This window comes from Ranitomeya variabilis, chromosome 1, assembly GCF_051348905.1.
Source record: "Ranitomeya variabilis isolate aRanVar5 chromosome 1, aRanVar5.hap1, whole genome shotgun sequence".
Classification (NCBI taxonomy): Eukaryota; Metazoa; Chordata; class Amphibia; order Anura; family Dendrobatidae; genus Ranitomeya; species Ranitomeya variabilis.
Genome location: NC_135232.1, coordinates 226,119,502 through 226,136,422, shown reverse-complemented (window position 1 = coordinate 226,136,422; position 16,921 = coordinate 226,119,502). Strand labels below are relative to the sequence as shown.

General features: G+C 43.0%; 1 protein-coding gene across 1 annotated transcript in view; it reads right to left on the bottom strand.

The window, feature by feature from the left end:
• HIP1R (huntingtin interacting protein 1 related) overlaps positions 1-16,921 on the bottom strand; it is a 196,494-nt gene that overhangs the window by 14,961 nt on the left and 164,612 nt on the right. Inside the window, exons 19-30 of the mRNA XM_077293172.1 lie at positions 11,509-11,656; positions 10,514-10,600; positions 10,058-10,165; positions 9,830-9,966; positions 9,462-9,572; positions 8,132-8,190; positions 7,488-7,518; positions 6,880-6,942; positions 5,986-6,086; positions 5,734-5,839; positions 3,290-3,413; positions 2,829-2,890 (exon numbers count right to left, since the gene is read on the bottom strand). Of these exons, the coding sequence (XP_077149287.1) occupies positions 2,829-2,890; positions 3,290-3,413; positions 5,734-5,839; positions 5,986-6,086; positions 6,880-6,942; positions 7,488-7,518; positions 8,132-8,190; positions 9,462-9,572; positions 9,830-9,966; positions 10,058-10,165; positions 10,514-10,600; positions 11,509-11,656 (1,137 nt within the window). The remainder of the gene's footprint in view (positions 1-2,828; positions 2,891-3,289; positions 3,414-5,733; positions 5,840-5,985; positions 6,087-6,879; positions 6,943-7,487; positions 7,519-8,131; positions 8,191-9,461; positions 9,573-9,829; positions 9,967-10,057; positions 10,166-10,513; positions 10,601-11,508; positions 11,657-16,921) is intronic.

The window sequence follows — 16,921 nt, the reverse complement described above, 5'->3', positions numbered from 1 at the left end:
CTCTGAGCCCCCAAACATCTCGTCTTGGACTGTAAGGGGTTCTGTGGCCTCCTCTACCCTCATGGTATTTCTGACGGCCTGTAGTAATGTCTCAGTGTGTTCGGAAGAAAATAGATATCTCTTCTTTTCCTCTGGGAGGATATTTGAAGAGCATTCTCCCTCCATGGAATCGGATACGGAGTAAGCTGAAAGCTCCCCTTCTTCTGAACGAAGATCCTGTTCCCACCTAGGTCTCTTAGGGCGGGGAGATTCGACTGGCAACAGCGCTGATACTGTGGACTGTACTTCCTCTCTGATCATAGTTTTTATACTATCCAGAAGGGAAGTCTGTTCTCCTTTAAGCAGTCCTGCCATACATTTATCACACACTTTCTTCCTATGCCCCTCTGGTAGCCTATTGGAGCATAGAGGGCATTTACTTGTCCTGCGCTTTTGGCCTGACGCTGGGCGCTTGGATGCCTCCTTATCCTGCAATAGATACGGAGAGGCCCTATAGCTTGTGTTGTAAATGTGATACAATCCCCCTATGTATAACTTACATGATCAGGGGCGAGCTCTGAGGACAGGATCTCTGGACGATCTGCACCCTCCATCTCTCTAGGATCAGTGTGCAGTCAGATGTTCGTGATTAAATAGGAACTCTTACCTGTCTTCAAATCATCTGATTCGTCCTCCTTCCGAGCTCAGCTGCCGGTGATCACTGCGGGTCTCTAACGCCCACTGCTGATGGGCGGGAATTTCATTCTTCAGCTGTATGATACAGCCCGACGCCGACTTCCGGCGTCCCCGAGGCCACGAGCTGCCCAGGAACGCCACCGGAAGTCCGCCATAGGTGGTTGCAGCGTTCCTGAAGCGGCGCGCTCAGAGACGCGGCGCGCCCCGATGACGCGGCGCGCTCTGATGACGCGGCACGCTCCGACAACGCGGCACGCCCACTGCAGAGGCACTCGCCGCAGGCCCAACCCGGCGCGCTCACTGGCGTGTGTTGGGAGGATCACCGCCGGTATCCGGGTGCAGCAAAAAGGTGCAGAGCCCTCTAAAGAGGGATGCACCGGAGTCGGGAGCACAGCTCAACCAGCGCTGAGGGACCTCCAGCGGTGTCAGCGCTATCATGCGGAAGTCCTGCTCCGCCTGTTCAGAGCCCTTGGGAGAGGGATGAGGTCGCTCCGGGAGCCCTGCTCGACCGGTTACCTGGAATCTTCAGCACGGTAAGCCGTGCCAACTCTCCTCTGCGTCTGTCCCTGATAGGGACAGGAAAAACACTGAGGGGTGGAGGTGGGGAGGGGCTATTTAACCTCTTCTGTGTTTCCTGTCCCTATCAAGGATAAGAAGGACAACCGCCTAGTGGTGCTGTCAGGAGGGACGTCCTGGAAATCCCACTTATTAAACCTGACAGGGCACACCTGTGAAGTGAAAACCATTTCCGGTGACTACCTCTTGAAGCTCATTAAGAGAATGCCAAGAGTGTGCAAAGCAGTCATCAAAGCAAAAGGTGGCTACTTTGAAGAACCTAGAATATAAGACATTTTCAGTAGTTTCACACTTTTTTGTTAAGTATATAATTCCACATGTGTTAATTCACAGTTTTGATGCCCTCAGTGTGAATTTACAATTTTCAGTCATGAAAATACAGAAAAATCTTTAAATGAGAAGGTGTGTCCAAACGTTTGGTCTGTACTGATAAAGATATATATATATATATATATATATATATATATATATATATATATATATATATACATACATACATACACATATATATATAGATATATATATAGATATATATATAGATATATAGAGATATATATATATAGATATATAGAGATATATAGAGATATATAGAGATATATAGAGATATATAGAGATATATATATATATATATATATATATATATATATATATATATATATATATAAATAATGATAGATATAAATATATATATATACACACACACACACACACACTAGTGATGAGCGAGTATGCTCAGTGCTCGGGTTTTCCAAGCATGCTCGGGTAGTCTCCGAGTATTATTTCGGCACGCTCGGAGATTTAGTTTATGTCAACGAAGCTGCATGAGTTGCAGCTGCTAGATATCTTGAATACATGTGGGGATTGCCTGTTTGTTAAGCAACCCCCACATGTATTCAAGCTGTCTAGCAGCCGAAACTCATGCAGCTGCATCGTCAAACTAAATCCCCGAGCACGCCGAAATACTCGGGAGACCACCCGAGCATGATCGGAGAAACCAGAGTAACGAGTATACTCGCTCAACACACACACACATATATATTTTATAGATACACACACACACGCGCTGGATGTCCGTGCAGGTAAGTTATATCATCAGGAGCAGCAGCTATTGATAGACTGGTGGGGTGCATCTATTGCCACTCCCTGCAAATATTCATGGCCTCTCCTAGAGATATGCTATCACTTTTAAAGGACCAGATACCCCACCCCCCTCCACCCTCTATGGGGAGAGGTTTGATTTAAAAGTGACCATGCAGTGGCATAGGGAGCAGAAGAAGCAGAAATCTAAACCATGACTACATAGCAAAATAAAGGCAGAAAAGGCATGGTTCAGACTTCGCAATGTGCTCCCCATGCCTCTACAGTGGCCATCAGAAATACCAGACTGCCAGGTTTAGTGGAGGAGGCAGTAGGAAGCAAACAATGTGTACTAATTAAATGCTTAGTGCCAGGGTTGAGGGTCACTTTAAGAAGCAATTCATTCACTTTTCCTCCTACTCATGAGGACTTCATATACAGGATTTTTTAGGGAAAGCAGAGCATTCCTACATGTGATGTCCATAGAGACTGCACATTACCTGGCTTTCCATTTCTTCCTTCTTTAGCTTGATGAGAGACATTCCAGAGAAGTCCATGGTATCTAAAGGGAAAGGTCATTAGTAGTGATGAGCGAGTATACTCGTTGCTCGGGTTTCTCCTAGCACGCTCGGGTGGTCTCCGAGTATTTGTGAGTGCTCGGAGATTTAGTTTTTGTTGATGCAGCTGCATGATTTGCGGCTGCTAGATGGCTTGAATATATGTGGGGATTCCTTAGCAACCAGGCAACCCCCACATGTATTCAGGCTGTCCAGAAGCCGCAAATCATGCAGCTGCGTCAACATAAACTAAATCTCCGAGCACTAACAAATACTCGGAGACCACCCGAGCGTGCTCAGGAAAACCCGAGCATTGAGTACACTTGTTCATCACTAGTCATTAGTGATCTCATAGGAATACATTTCAAACATCCCAATTCAAGACCACATACTAGACAAACTACCTTTCTCTTCAATCTGCTCTTGGCCTGATCTTGTGGATGCCACCACATTCGCTGCCATCTCATTGACACGACGAGAGCACTGCTGCAGCTTTCCCAGATTCTTGCTGTCTTTATCAGCCTTCACCTGTAGACACATAATCCGCTTCATAAAAGGATATTTTGGGGCACTTTTTGCTGCCACATAATCATTTTGACAAATATGCAGTGTTAACTGTAGTAAAAGGACAGAGCATTCCAAGAAAAGAAAGTCGTATAATGTAAAGTCATCCCTCTCTGTGTATGATTTTTTGTTTGTTTGTCCTCATCTAGAGAAAACACTTTTCTTATTTGTGAAAATGGTAATTTCATCAAATAATCCAGCTTGTGACTCATTTTATTCTTCACTTCAACCCCCTCCTGCCCTCCATTGTAAGTATAGAACTATGAGGCCATGTAACCCCTTAGAAGCCACGATAAATAATGACTGACTTGCAGAGATAAAACCACATTGTAAGGTGCAAAAACAAGCTACTAAATATGACAGCAATCAAATAAGGAGGACATAAAATTAGGTTAAGGTGCAGTGGTTAAGGTGCAAACATGCTACTGAAGGTTTGCCATAGTCAGCTACACACGAAGGAGGAAGCAAATCAACTAACTTCAAGGGGTATACATGACCTGGTTAGCAGGGAGTGTTCAGACGCGCGTTTTGCGTTAGCTTCTTCTGATGGGGGTGTAGCAACTTATTTGATTGCTGTCATATTTAGTAGCTCGCTTTTGCACCTTACAATGTGGTTTTATCTCCGGAAGTATTCTAAAGCATGTTTTGCACTAATATTGAACATTATTTAGCACTATGCACTTTAATGTTCTTTATTTTGGATGTAGAGATAGCAAGCAATCTTATAATTATGTAGACAATTTTGCTGTGAGGAGCCACAAAGGTTTTTACATAGAGCCATAACCTATATGGGCATCTAAATAGAGCTGTATGGGAAAACTCTTTTCCTTATTTATGTATCTATACTTTATGAATGTTATATTGAATACCAAATCTGGCTGACATATAAGTCCAAAAGCACTGTTTGCAAGGAGAAATATATTGAATTATATAACATTGATTAACATTCAAGAAAGCTATGCTGCATATGTAAGGTAGCCCTCTCTGAGGAACCCTAAAAAGAGGTTTTTCTTTATATACTCTAGATATTCATCCTTTTTTTGAATATGTTTATGGCATGGGTATATTAAGTCCTGTGTTCTCCGGTCCATATGTGTGTATTCATCCACTGAATCTTTTTAAATAGTTGTGTGTCAATATTTGTTAAATTACAAAAAAAATAAATAAATTGGGAATTTTTACTTGGCATATGCTTCAGTTTATTTGTAGGTAGTATGTTATTTTGGAAGTGCCATTTGTGACTAGGTCATTTCTTTTTGATTATATGTGTCATTTTAGTTTACTCAGTGCATCAGTTCTGACACAGAGATCTCATAGATTTAGCAATAAAGCAGATCTGAGGAAGCTGACCCCCCACACCGTGCTCTGTATATACAATGTCCATACACAGTGAGCTGCCTATCACAGGATGAAGCGTGTTGAACTAGGATGTATGCGTTGCCGGGTCCCAGCAATGATAAGTTCCTGGTGCTTAACAGTCATTGCAAGCAAAAAAAACCACAAGCTTAATAAGAGAAACAAATCTGCGTTTTAACCATTACCTTATGCAGTCATCAGATTATACAGAAAAAGCTGCTGACAGCCTTTAATTTTATTGAAGAATAATGATCATACAGAATCAAAGAAACATATTCAATGTTATTACCTTACAATATATTAACAGAAAGGTGCAACCGACCAACCAGGCAGTGAAGGAAAAAAATATATAAACAATTAACTTATTTTTAGAGGAAGGCATTTCCAAAAACTAGAAGTCACGGTTGAGGTAGGACAATTTTATATTAAAGGTAGTATAAATAGAGGTGTAAGAAAGACCAGCTGGTGACGGGATAATAGGTATAACTGGTAGAATGGGGATATCTTAAGGTGGATGTGATGAATAAAGAATGGCTTTTGGTTAGCAAGCTCAGGCCATTTCCCCGAAGGCCACCACATTGTAGCAATGGATGTGCGGGGTCTCCGTGCTTTCACAAGATGTCAGCGGAGCTCCAGCACCACCGAACCAGTCTGGGATGGGAGTCAGATCATCGCCGGGCCACCAAACACCTCCTGTGACCCCACTCCACCAGCGCTGCAGATTCCCCACCCACATCCCCGTAAGATGAATTCAGACTAAGAAGGACTCCCATGTGACACAAGATTTTTTCCCTATTTTCCTTCTGAAAATTTGAGGTGTGTCTTATGGTCAGGTGCGTCATATGGTCCGAAAAATACGGTACTTTATGACTTGCCTACAAATCATGTGTCTTTAACTATTTCTCGCTTCTTATACTGACAGTGTTACCTTGGATGCAGCCACCAGTTGTGCTGTACTGGCAGCAATCTCATGGGATCCGACAATCAACTCTTCATACTTCCCTTTATGGAGCACGACTTTATCTGCAGACTCCCTGTAACACAGCAAACAAGCTTCAGAAACTAGATAGTCATTACTTTACAAAGAAAAATAATGGACATCAATCATCAATAACGGAAAACCAGTTTTGTATGTACAAATTAATACATCAAAATTATATGAAGAGGGTGAGATCCTTACACGAGTTGGGTGGCTCCCCAGCCCACAGCCTTTGATGCGGAGATCAGACCTTCCGTCCAGCGGGAGTTCTTGGCATAGAATTCTTGGGTGGTGGCTGCTCCCTGTAAAGCAGTGGCCATAAAAAAATTATTTTAGCAGATATCCATCAAGATATTATAATTTCACAATATTAACACAGTAAGAATCCACTGCTGAAACTCCATATTTAATTGTAATTCAATGGCAACAGTCTGTTTTACAGTACAGAATCAGTATCAATCACACATGCTATAAATTTTTATTTTTATTTAAATACGTGGCATTATTATTCTGCAGGGATTTTTTTCTGAAGCATGTGAATGTGTCAGAAAAATATCCAAATAGAAGGATTGGAGGATTAGAAGAACCCTGAATACAGCGCCCACAGTATGGAGGATGAGGTATGTGTATGTGTTCTGAGGGAGTGCAGGGCGCAGGTGCGGGATTCCGGGGCCGTAACTGGGAGGAGGTAAGGATTACAATGAAGACAGGAGGCAGGGGTTTCTCCCAGGAACCACATGCCCTGGTGACTGGAAGAAATCATTAGTAAAAGGAAATAAAATAAGATTTCTCCACAACAAGCCCATTAATATGAAGCATACAGGAAGGACTAGTGTAACATTTGCATCACCTGTATTCCCACATTAATAGGTCATATACGACCCCGGGGAGTCACAACTTCCCAAACCTATTAAATATGCACAATAGTGGCAAGCAGGGGATGGGAAACCATTGACTTGCAGTGAATGTTGCTTAACATATATAATATAGAGTTTTACATAAACAATGCAAGTGTTAAAAACAAAACAAAACAAAACAAAAAACACTAAGCTATACACCAAATCAGACAAAGCGCCAAGTAAATATGAAACCTACTCTTCCGCTCTCTACAATTTCCTTCTGCAAGTCTGTGGAGGTTATAACAAGCTGCTTTATGGCCTGAATAAAAGAAAAAAAACAATTCTGATTAATATCATTGTAGCTCAAAGTCAAGACAAATCTATACTAAAACAAAAGAGCATGTTCACAAATGGCTAAATAAATATACAATATAGATTTAAAAAATAATAATAATAATCTCAATTTATTCTGTATGGAGCATGAGCTCCATGTACAGAAATACAAACAATTAGGCCTCATGCAGACATCAATGTTTTCACATACGCAAAACAAAATGGCACAGCGTCACCATTTCCTGCCCAGGAGATGTGGTATGATCAGACCATGTTCCTATACGGTCAGATACAGCCATTATATTACACACTGGGGGGCACAGACAGCTAAAATAGGTAATAGGTGTCTATTTTTCCCCTTATTTTTATCTATGTATGTGTGAGTGATGCCCATTTTTTTTTTTTTTTTTTAAAAGGTACTGCAACTTGAGATTTTTCTTTTTTTTTGCCCACATATTAACTTTAAATACTATTGTCGTGTATAAAAACCCCTTGAGCATAAGAGTACACGGCTCACTCTTCATCGCTTACCTTCATAAGGTCTGTGCATGAATTCAAAATCCTATTAAAATACAAAGCCAAACATAATTTATTTTTTTTTGCTTTACCCACAGCAGTTTACAAAACAACATTGTTTTGAATAACATTGTTTTCCAGGATCACCATAATGATAGTCTTTGATGGCACAGCGGTTTAAAGAGGCCATGGCACGAGTCTATACTGCTCCATCTACCTGCACACCATATACTTAGTGGTGACTATACAGAATAGTGCAATATTGATTGATATACTTTAATGGGACGATGCTGCAATATGGTCTACAGACACTTATTAAGAAAATTGCAAGCAGGTAGACTGTGCAAACATTGAAAAAGCTGCAGCACTTGCCCGAGCACTGCGGCCACATTCGAAAGCCATTTGAAGAGTGTTGAGAATTATACCCCCTAATTGTATATGGATCACATAGCCTAAGGAAAGTAGATTATTGTGGTGATCCCAGAAACCCTTTTAAAAGTAAGACTAAGATGAACAGCTTACTGTGCTCTGATGGGACCAACAATATAAGAGTTATAAAGAGGCTTATAATAGAGACAGTACCCACAATGTATGATATAAAAAGCTGAAATTCAGCAGCACTGTGACGTTTCATCACTTGTGAGAATAATTACACTGACCTCTCATTTACTTCCAGCTTAACCCCAGAACTGTCCTTTCGAGCCTGATTCATCATTTCCTGCCAGAAAATAGAAGTTTTTCAGCCAAAATAATTGATACATAATAAATGAAGAGAACTGGAGTGAAATACCAGATGAGTTAAGTGATAGCAGCGACTATTTTTACCTTGTAATAGCGGAAGGCTAGAGTTGGTGCAAATCGATTAGAAGGACCTGGTCCATCGGTCACATCAGTAATCTGTGGTCGCAGTATGGGAGTCTTGAGAAAAGCCTCCTACCTAACAGCATCTGTCACTCTTTTTTCGATTACCCAGTCTGGTGCAAAGTCACGTGTCCAGCTGCAATGATGAGGTTGAGGTTGAGGTTGCGCCAGGCTGGCTAATCAAAATCGGAGCCAGGGGCGACAGGTAACAAGTGGTTCTCAATGCTCCAATCAAGTGGCCACATGACGTGGCTAAATGATCAGAGAAGGGGTTGGGCTGCAGGTCCATATAAACAGATAGTACCCTTCTAACTCATACCAGTATTGATAAAATACTATACAGCACAAAACATTCAAGTCAAACTATGTTGACATTTGTTTTGTGCTTTCTGTCTGTAATGGAAGTGATGACACATTTCAGATTTGCCACATCACCAATACCACCGGCAGTCTTTGAACCCAACAGACTCTTTAAATCAGTCAGTTGGGTCCGATCATTGTTCCAGTTGATTGAGCCACTGATGGCAGTGTCAATGTAGCCTTAATACTCAACGTAATTTGAGCTTTAGAGGGAACACTACAGTCATAGGTTATTCTCCTTACAAAACAGACAAGAACCTACTAGGTTATGGTGTAGGAGAATGTAATGAATGACATTTCTCTACTTCATTTAAATGGGTTATCCGGGGCACTGCTTATTTTTTGTATGGGGCTACAAACCTAGTGGCAGGTAGTTGGTCACTACCTGCCTGTTCTGCCCTGCAACAAAATCTGCTGGCTTAGAGCAGTCATTGACATCTCCTGCCATGGATTCTCCGGCTTCTGGTGACATCACGCGGACAGAGCAGCTTCTTCTCTTCCACAGTGCTCTGTCCACAGTGCATCACAGCCGATGTCATGAGAATTGACAGCCAGTTTCCTGAGCCTGAGTTACCACGTAAGCTGGGAGAGATCTTAGAAGGGAAGAAAAAGCAGGTTGTTAGCAACTAACTGCCGGTAAGTTCTTCGACTCATTGAAAAAATAATCAATGTCCTAGATAACCCCTTTATTCAGTTATATCTGCAGATGACACAAGGATAGAAACTATTTCAGTATATATAGTCCATTATAGATTACATAATCCTCACCTCAATCCTTCGCACTGCATCTTCTATGGCTGCAGATGTAGATGCCATCTCTTTATCCACCATGTCTCCTAATTCTTCCTGCCTGATATCCAAGCTCTTAGGCCTTAACTCCTGAAACACAAAAAAAAGAACATGAAACTAAAGCTTTGATATAAAACTTACAAAGGTAATTTCCATCTCAGTCTTTTAGTCTGCTACTACAGGAGGTACGAAAACAGACAAGTCCATGAGCTACAATGTTTCCATTGAAATGAATAGAGTCATGGAAGAAGCGTAGCATCATTTTTGTGGCCCATGCATTGCCCTTTAATTAAGGTAATCTGAATCCAAGGAATGCTCTTTATTACTTATTAAAAGGTTATTTGTACCTCTCCAAGTCCAAGGATATTCTGTAGTGTTCTTCTAACATTCGTCAGGTCAGCACCTTTCAATGACTGCTTATCCTTCAGCTCATTCAAGTACTGTAAACTCTGGCTTCCACAATCCCTGCAGCTGTCTACAAGACCTAAAACATTAAAAATCAATGTGTTTAAGAAAACCAATATACTTAATGGCATTAATACCTTAAAAAACCCAGCATGAAAAACTGTACTCACGATCTCCATGGTCGGGGGGCGCCAAGTGAGATGTTGCACTGCCATTTACAATTGTATCGGCTGTTAAGTGTGCAAACTGCGCCAGTGCGCCAACAAGATGAGAGGCATCTGAGGGACAAAAAAAAATAGTGTTGAAACTAAAATAAGTGGATAAAGCTACATATAATGTTACCAGCAGAAATAAAGTGTTTTTTTCATTCATGTTCGCATTTAGTAATTTTTTTTTTTTTGTAGAGAACTCTAAAGTTTTTGAAGTTTTGCAAATTCTATCTTTTGTTTCCAATAACAGCAGCAGTGGCAACAAAAGAAATGTTTTTTTCAAAAAAGCCAATAAGTGGGACATCAATTAATACAATGGAGTAATAGTGTGAAACTAGTCTAGGGAAAAATGTGGCATCTTCTAGATTATGCACAAAAAGTAGGATCAGAGAATGTAGAAAATAAACCTGCACTCACCAGTCATGTTCTGTATGTACTTAGAATGTCCGTTTGCTAGGGATGATAATGAGTCTATCGCACCCTTTGCTCGGTTTACAAGGTAATCTGCAAAAAGAAAAAGGACATTAAAACAAAGGACATAAAGCAGTAGAAAAGGTCTGTTTGTATATCCATCAAATACATGGTGAAAACACAAAACACTCCTTACAAATATCAAAACCCGGTAAAAATGGTGGTAGAAAACAGAATAGCAACAACATGTGAAATGGGATAGTGTTTTGGGTACATATCTATTATAAAATCTGTGGCATCAAATATGTTTCATAGGGCCAGATTCAGTAAGGTGTTCTTGCCAGTATTCTGGCATGAAAACAACTTGATTCATAACTTTTTAGTGAATTTTGGCAGTTTTCTGCTAGCCTTGGCACTGCCATTTTTTACGCTAGCCCTGGTCAGCGGTGCCAAAATGGGCAAAGCATAGGTGTGACAGGGTGTGACTACACCCGCTCGTCTAATTCAGGAAAAATTATGACACTTTAGTGGATTACATCTCTGCCAGAGAAAAAGCACTTGTAAAAGGCGACGTACACCTCTTAATGAATTTAGTGCATCTTCCTCCTGCATGTCCATCATTGAGGCTGGCATGAACAATACCAGTCAATGAACAGGGCACATAGTCCATCCATATCCATATCCAGCAACTTAGGAAATGGTCAAGTGATGTTGACTGGTTAAAAAAAAAAAAAAATAGTGTAAACCAGGCCCAACAGCAGTTATGACATGTGAAAGCATGCCAACTGATGCAAATATAACCTAAATATAATTTTGCAGATATATATTTAGATTTGCTTTGCTCCTAGAAGAAAGTTTCATTGCACTTGCTCTTGAAAATAATATTTTTTTAATTTGAAAGACTATCATTTCATTTAATCCCTAATAATAATTGGTCCTAAAACTGAATGATTCATTAATAAACAGACTATAGAAGCATTTGTGACATGGAAGAACCATACCTGGTGAGCTGGTGCAGCGGATGTGTAGGGGATCATCAAGTTTAGCCACAGCATCCTGGATGATATTCTCTGCCTCCCTCACTGTTCCCTGAATTACGTTAAATTGGTCCTCCAACATCTTCTGATACAGTTTCTGCTCTTCTGCAGTCTAAGAACACAATTAGTAGACATGATTAGGTGTCACAACGCCCGGGTATTGGTGCTACAGGGAAAGCTGCACCCAGCAGTAACGGCGCTGGACTAGACGCAGAATACTAACCTGATCACCAACGAGACCTTACACATGTGACAGAGTGATCAGTTAAAACAACAGGACCTTAGACATGTGACTGAGTGGGAGGATGTCAGGGGCGGGAAACAGAAAAGGGATAAGCATAAAAGAATAGTGAAACAAGCAGAGGTGGAAGCCAGGCGATAACGAGATACCAGCAGGGAGATTCAGGGAATAGCTAGAAGCCTAGCCAGGGGTCAGTAATCCAGGAAAACGAATTGAGTAAAGCGTGGAAAGCGGGGGGCGTGTCCTTGCTGGCCATGTGAGCGGACGCAGGGAAGAGCGCTCCCGCTGCCAGAGGGATAAAACATCCTGTCTTACCCCGATTTTCGGGCATATTTTACCTTCACTCGGCTGACTGAGGAACCGGAGAGTGCAGCGGTGCGGAGCGATGAGTCTGGAGTCGGCAGCGATGACAAGGAGGCGGCAGAAGGACGCTGGCACCGGTGATGTGGAAGCCGGCCAAGATGGCGCCGAAGCGAGGAAGAACGCTGACAGAGAGAACGCCGCATGTCAGCGGCGCATGGAGGTGGCTGCGAAGCTGCAGCAGTTCGCTAGGATGGAGGCCACTGACGGAGCAGAGCAGGGATCTGGAGCCGGAGCCGACCAGGAGGTGGAGGAAGCAGACAAGACTGAGCAGCATGAGGTACAGAAGGGGGAAGAAGGAGGCAAGATGGCGGGGGCTAGTGGGGGACAGGAAGACACATCGCAGGGAGGAGAGCCGACCCTTAGGGATGTTATCACCCTGATTTCGTCGTGCCAGCAATCCCTGAACTCCTTAGCCCAGCAGATGCAGGAAGTTAAAGGGGACACGGCACAGATTAATGCAGCCCTGCAGAAAATGGACAAACGTATAGGAGTGGTGGAGGAGAGGATGAGTACGGCTGAAGATTACATAGTTAAATTACAGAAAGCTGAAAAGAAGTTCACCCAAACAATAGCCGAGCTTGCCGCCAAAAATGAGGATCTGGAAAGTAGATCCAGAAGGAATAACATATGTATAGTGGGGATACCTGAAAAGACTGAGGGGAGAAATCCCACAGAATTTGTTGAAAACTGGCTGCTGGAAAAGATTGGGAACACAGTGTTAACAAAAGTTTTTGCTGTTGAACGGGCTCATAGGGTCCCGTCACAGCCCCCTGCCCCAGGAGCGAACCCTCGTACTATGCTTGCTAAAATACTCAATTACAGGGATAGAGACATTATCCTTAGAAAGGCAAGAGAGATGGAAGATCTAACGGCTGGAGGTCAAAAAATCGCTATTTATCCGGACTACTCTGCTGCGGTTCAGAAGCAGCGGATGAAGTTTACTGGTGTCAAGCGACGACTAAGGGAGCTGGGAGTGCAGTACTCGGTGATGTTTCCCGCTAAGCTGAGACTGGTGGCTTTCAATAAGACTCACTTTTTTCTAACACCGGAGGACGCTACCCAGTGGCTTGATACCAATGAGAAAAAGCTTAAGGGAATAGGCGACTGATGTTTTGGTGAGACCCAGCTGGGATTTGTTTTTCCTGTTGATGGAGGAGAGCTCTGTGACTGTTGGCGGTTTTTTTTTTTTTTTTTTTTTTTTTTTTTTTTTTAAATTGAGCGACGGTTGGAGACTTTGCTGAGCCATATTGAAGGAATGGCCGGAGGGAATAGTATTGACTACAAAATGTGGGGGAGGGGGAATAGTTTGGGTGCTGTGAACTATATATGTTCACATATGTTGAAATGTTAGGATACAATACTGTGAAAGTTGGGGAGGGAAATTGCAATTGTTATGGTAGCGGGACGCGAATGGAGAGGGTTAAGTAAAGGAGAGTGTTCGCAGTGGGCAGTGGAGCCCCACTCTTGATGAGAGGAGGAAAGTACTATATTGGGGGGGTAGGGGGGTAAGTTGGGAGGGAACAGGGAGGGTAGGGGAGTTGGGGCAGCTCATAATTGGGAAACTGATTGCTGAGAGAAATGATAAGCCACAGGATGGGTGATTGTATTAAAATACTGAGTTGGAATGTGCGAGGACTGGCGGATAAGACACGGCGGGCGGCAAGTCTGCAGTATGTCCGAGATCAGAAGGTCTCAATGATTTGTTTGCTAGAGACACACTTAGTGCGGGAGAGGGTGGATGTATTGAAGAGGCGTTGGATACAGAAGGCGTATCATGCTACTTTTTCGACGTACTCTAGGGGTGTATCCGTGTTAATACCTGCCGGGGTGCAATATGAGGAAATAATGGTAAAAGTGGATGTGGATGGTCAGTATGTACTGGTGAAATGTAAAATGAATGGAGTGATGTTGTGTGTAGCTGCAATGTATATTCCGCCCCCATATTCAAGTAAGAAGATAAGGGAGGTACTGGAGAGGATAGAGCGTTGGGGACCATTGCCTCTTTTGATTATTGGAGATCTTAATAATATCTGTGATGACTTTTGGGATAAAAACAAAAACACTCAGAATAGAGCAGGGGGGCATACCACTACGTTTGGAACCTATATCCGGGAAGTAGGTATGATTGATTTATGGAGAGTTAGACATATTGGGGAAAGGGGGTACTCATGTTACTCACCAGCTCATGGTACTCTGTCTAGGATTGACTTAGCACTGGGTAACTGTCTACTTGATACGATGGTAAGGGATGTGAAATATTTGCCTAGGGCTCTCTCAGACCATAGTCCAGTTGAAGTGGAATTTCGGCCGGTTGGGACACGGATAGGGAGCAGGAAGGAGTGGAAAGTTCACCCTAATTGGCTAGATAGTATAGATGGGGGAAAGATTAAGAAGGAATTAGTGGAATTTTTTGAGATAAATGAGGGAAGTGCAGATGCTCTTACTGTGTGGGAAGCCATGAAGGCGTTCTTAAGGGGTCTGCTGTTCAGGGATATTAGCCGGTGTAAGAAAAAAATCGAGAGAGATAGAGAAGTTGGCGATTGAAGGGCTGAGGATAGCTGAGGATGAGATGGTAACAACGGGTACTCTGGAGGCTAGCAGGAGGCTAAAGGCGGCTCAGAGTCAGTTGGAGGAGGTATTGTTGGGTAAGGCTGATAGAAAGAGGGAATTCATGAATCTGGCCTTCTATCAAGAGGGCGAATCAGTGGGGCATTTGCTATCATTGGTGGCTTCTGCCCAGAGAAGTGCCTCCTTTGTTCATTCTTTGATGTCGGGGAGAGGTTTCGCTGTCTCGGAGACTTCAGAGATTTTGGAGATTTTGGCGGACTTTTATGCGGATCTATATTCCTCTCGAGCGGATGGGTCGGTGGAAGACACGGTGGCGTTCCTTGGGGAATTGGAGCTTCCGAGACTGAATGACATAGATAGAGAAAATTTGGAGGCCCCCATAACGGAGGAGGAGTTGGGTCGGGCACTACAGTCTATGGCTAACGGGAAGGCACCTGGAGTAGATGGATTCCCTGCAGAAGTTTATAAAGAATATGGGGAGGTACTGATTCCAAAATTAAGGATACTATTAGAAGAGGCTAGGAGTGGGGGTCGACTGCCGGCATCTATGCGAGAGGCCATCATAGTGGTGATTCCTAAGGAGGGGAAGGACCTGACACAGCCGGATTCATATCGGCCAATCTCCTTGCTTACTATTGACGTTAAACTCCTGGCTAAGGTGTTGGCAATGAGATTGACGAGTGTCATTTCCGCCCTGGTACATTCAGACCAATCTGGCTTTATGCCTGATAGGTCCACTGCGATTAATCTACGAAGGCTGTATATGAACTTGCAACTCAGATCCGACAATTGTGGCCAGAGAGTTGTCGCATCCTTAGATGCTCACAAGGCGTTTGATAGTGTGGAGTGGGGGTATCTCTGGCAGGTGCTACGGAGTATGGGGTTTGGTCCGCAGTTTATATCCTGGATTCAACTGATGTATTCTATGCCGACGGCTAGGGTTAGGGTAAATGGGGAGTTATCACGATCCATACAATTAGCTAGAGGGACGAGGCAGGGGTGTCCGCTCTCTCCTCTTTTATTTGCTCTGGATGTGGAACCACTGGCTGCTAAGCTTCGACGGTCTGATGAGGTGACTGGGTTCAAATATGGGTTGATTGAAGAGAGGGTGGCATTGTATGCGGATGATATTCTGTTATTTTTGGCTGACACGGGTGAGTCCTTGGAGGGAGCCATTGGGATTATTGAACGTTTCGGGTCAGTGTCGGGACTTAGGATAAACTGGAGCAAGTCGGTTTTGTTTAAGGTGGATGATGATGGTGAGGAACCACTGGAGGATGGGCGACTGGAGGTGACTAGCCAATTTAAGTACCTTGGAATATGGGTATCTATGCCTATTACTGACTATATACATAAAAATCTGAACCCAGTACTGGACGTTCTTAGGGCGAAAGCGGATGCCTGGCTTAAATTGCATTTATCTGTGGTAGGTAGGGTGAACCTTATTAAAATGATCTTGATGCCGAAAATACTGTATGTCCTTCATAATGCACCAGTTTGGATACCACGCGGGAGATTTAGACAGATTAACTCTCTGTTTAGGAATTTAATATGGGGGAGACAGTATCCGCGTATTAAACTGGAGACATTACAGCGACCCAAAGACGATGGGGGATTGGCACTGCCTAACCCTGAAATGTATTTTCTGGCAGCTCAAAGTCAGCATTTAAAAGGCTGGGCGTGTGAAGGGTCATCTGGTGCGACACAGCGATTGATGGAAGTAGTGACAAAAAGATGGCCAGCAGTACAATGTTTGGAGGATGGATCCCTGGGGGCTTTGGGGAAAGTATATCCAACTGTGCTGCTGATACGGAAGCTGTGGGGTAGGCTGAGGCACATACGGGGGGTCACGGGGTTGACTAAATTTTCACCGATATGGCATAATAGCAATTTACAGGAGTTTGCGACAGTGGGAATACTGAGGGAATGGCAAGCCAAAGGGATTAAATACTTGTATCAGATAATTGAGCGAGGTGAATTGAAATCATTTTCCCAATTGCAGGCGGAATTCGGTCTTGGCCCTGTAGGGGAATTCCAATATTTGCGGATGAGGCATGCTTTTGGAGCTCAGAGTAGGAACGGAAGTATTGAAATTCAGAGGGATATAGTAATGGAGTATGTATGCAATGATGGGACTACTGGGGGGGTCATATCTACTTTGTATAAAGATCTATTGCATACTTTCCTGCTGAAGTTTCCAATAAT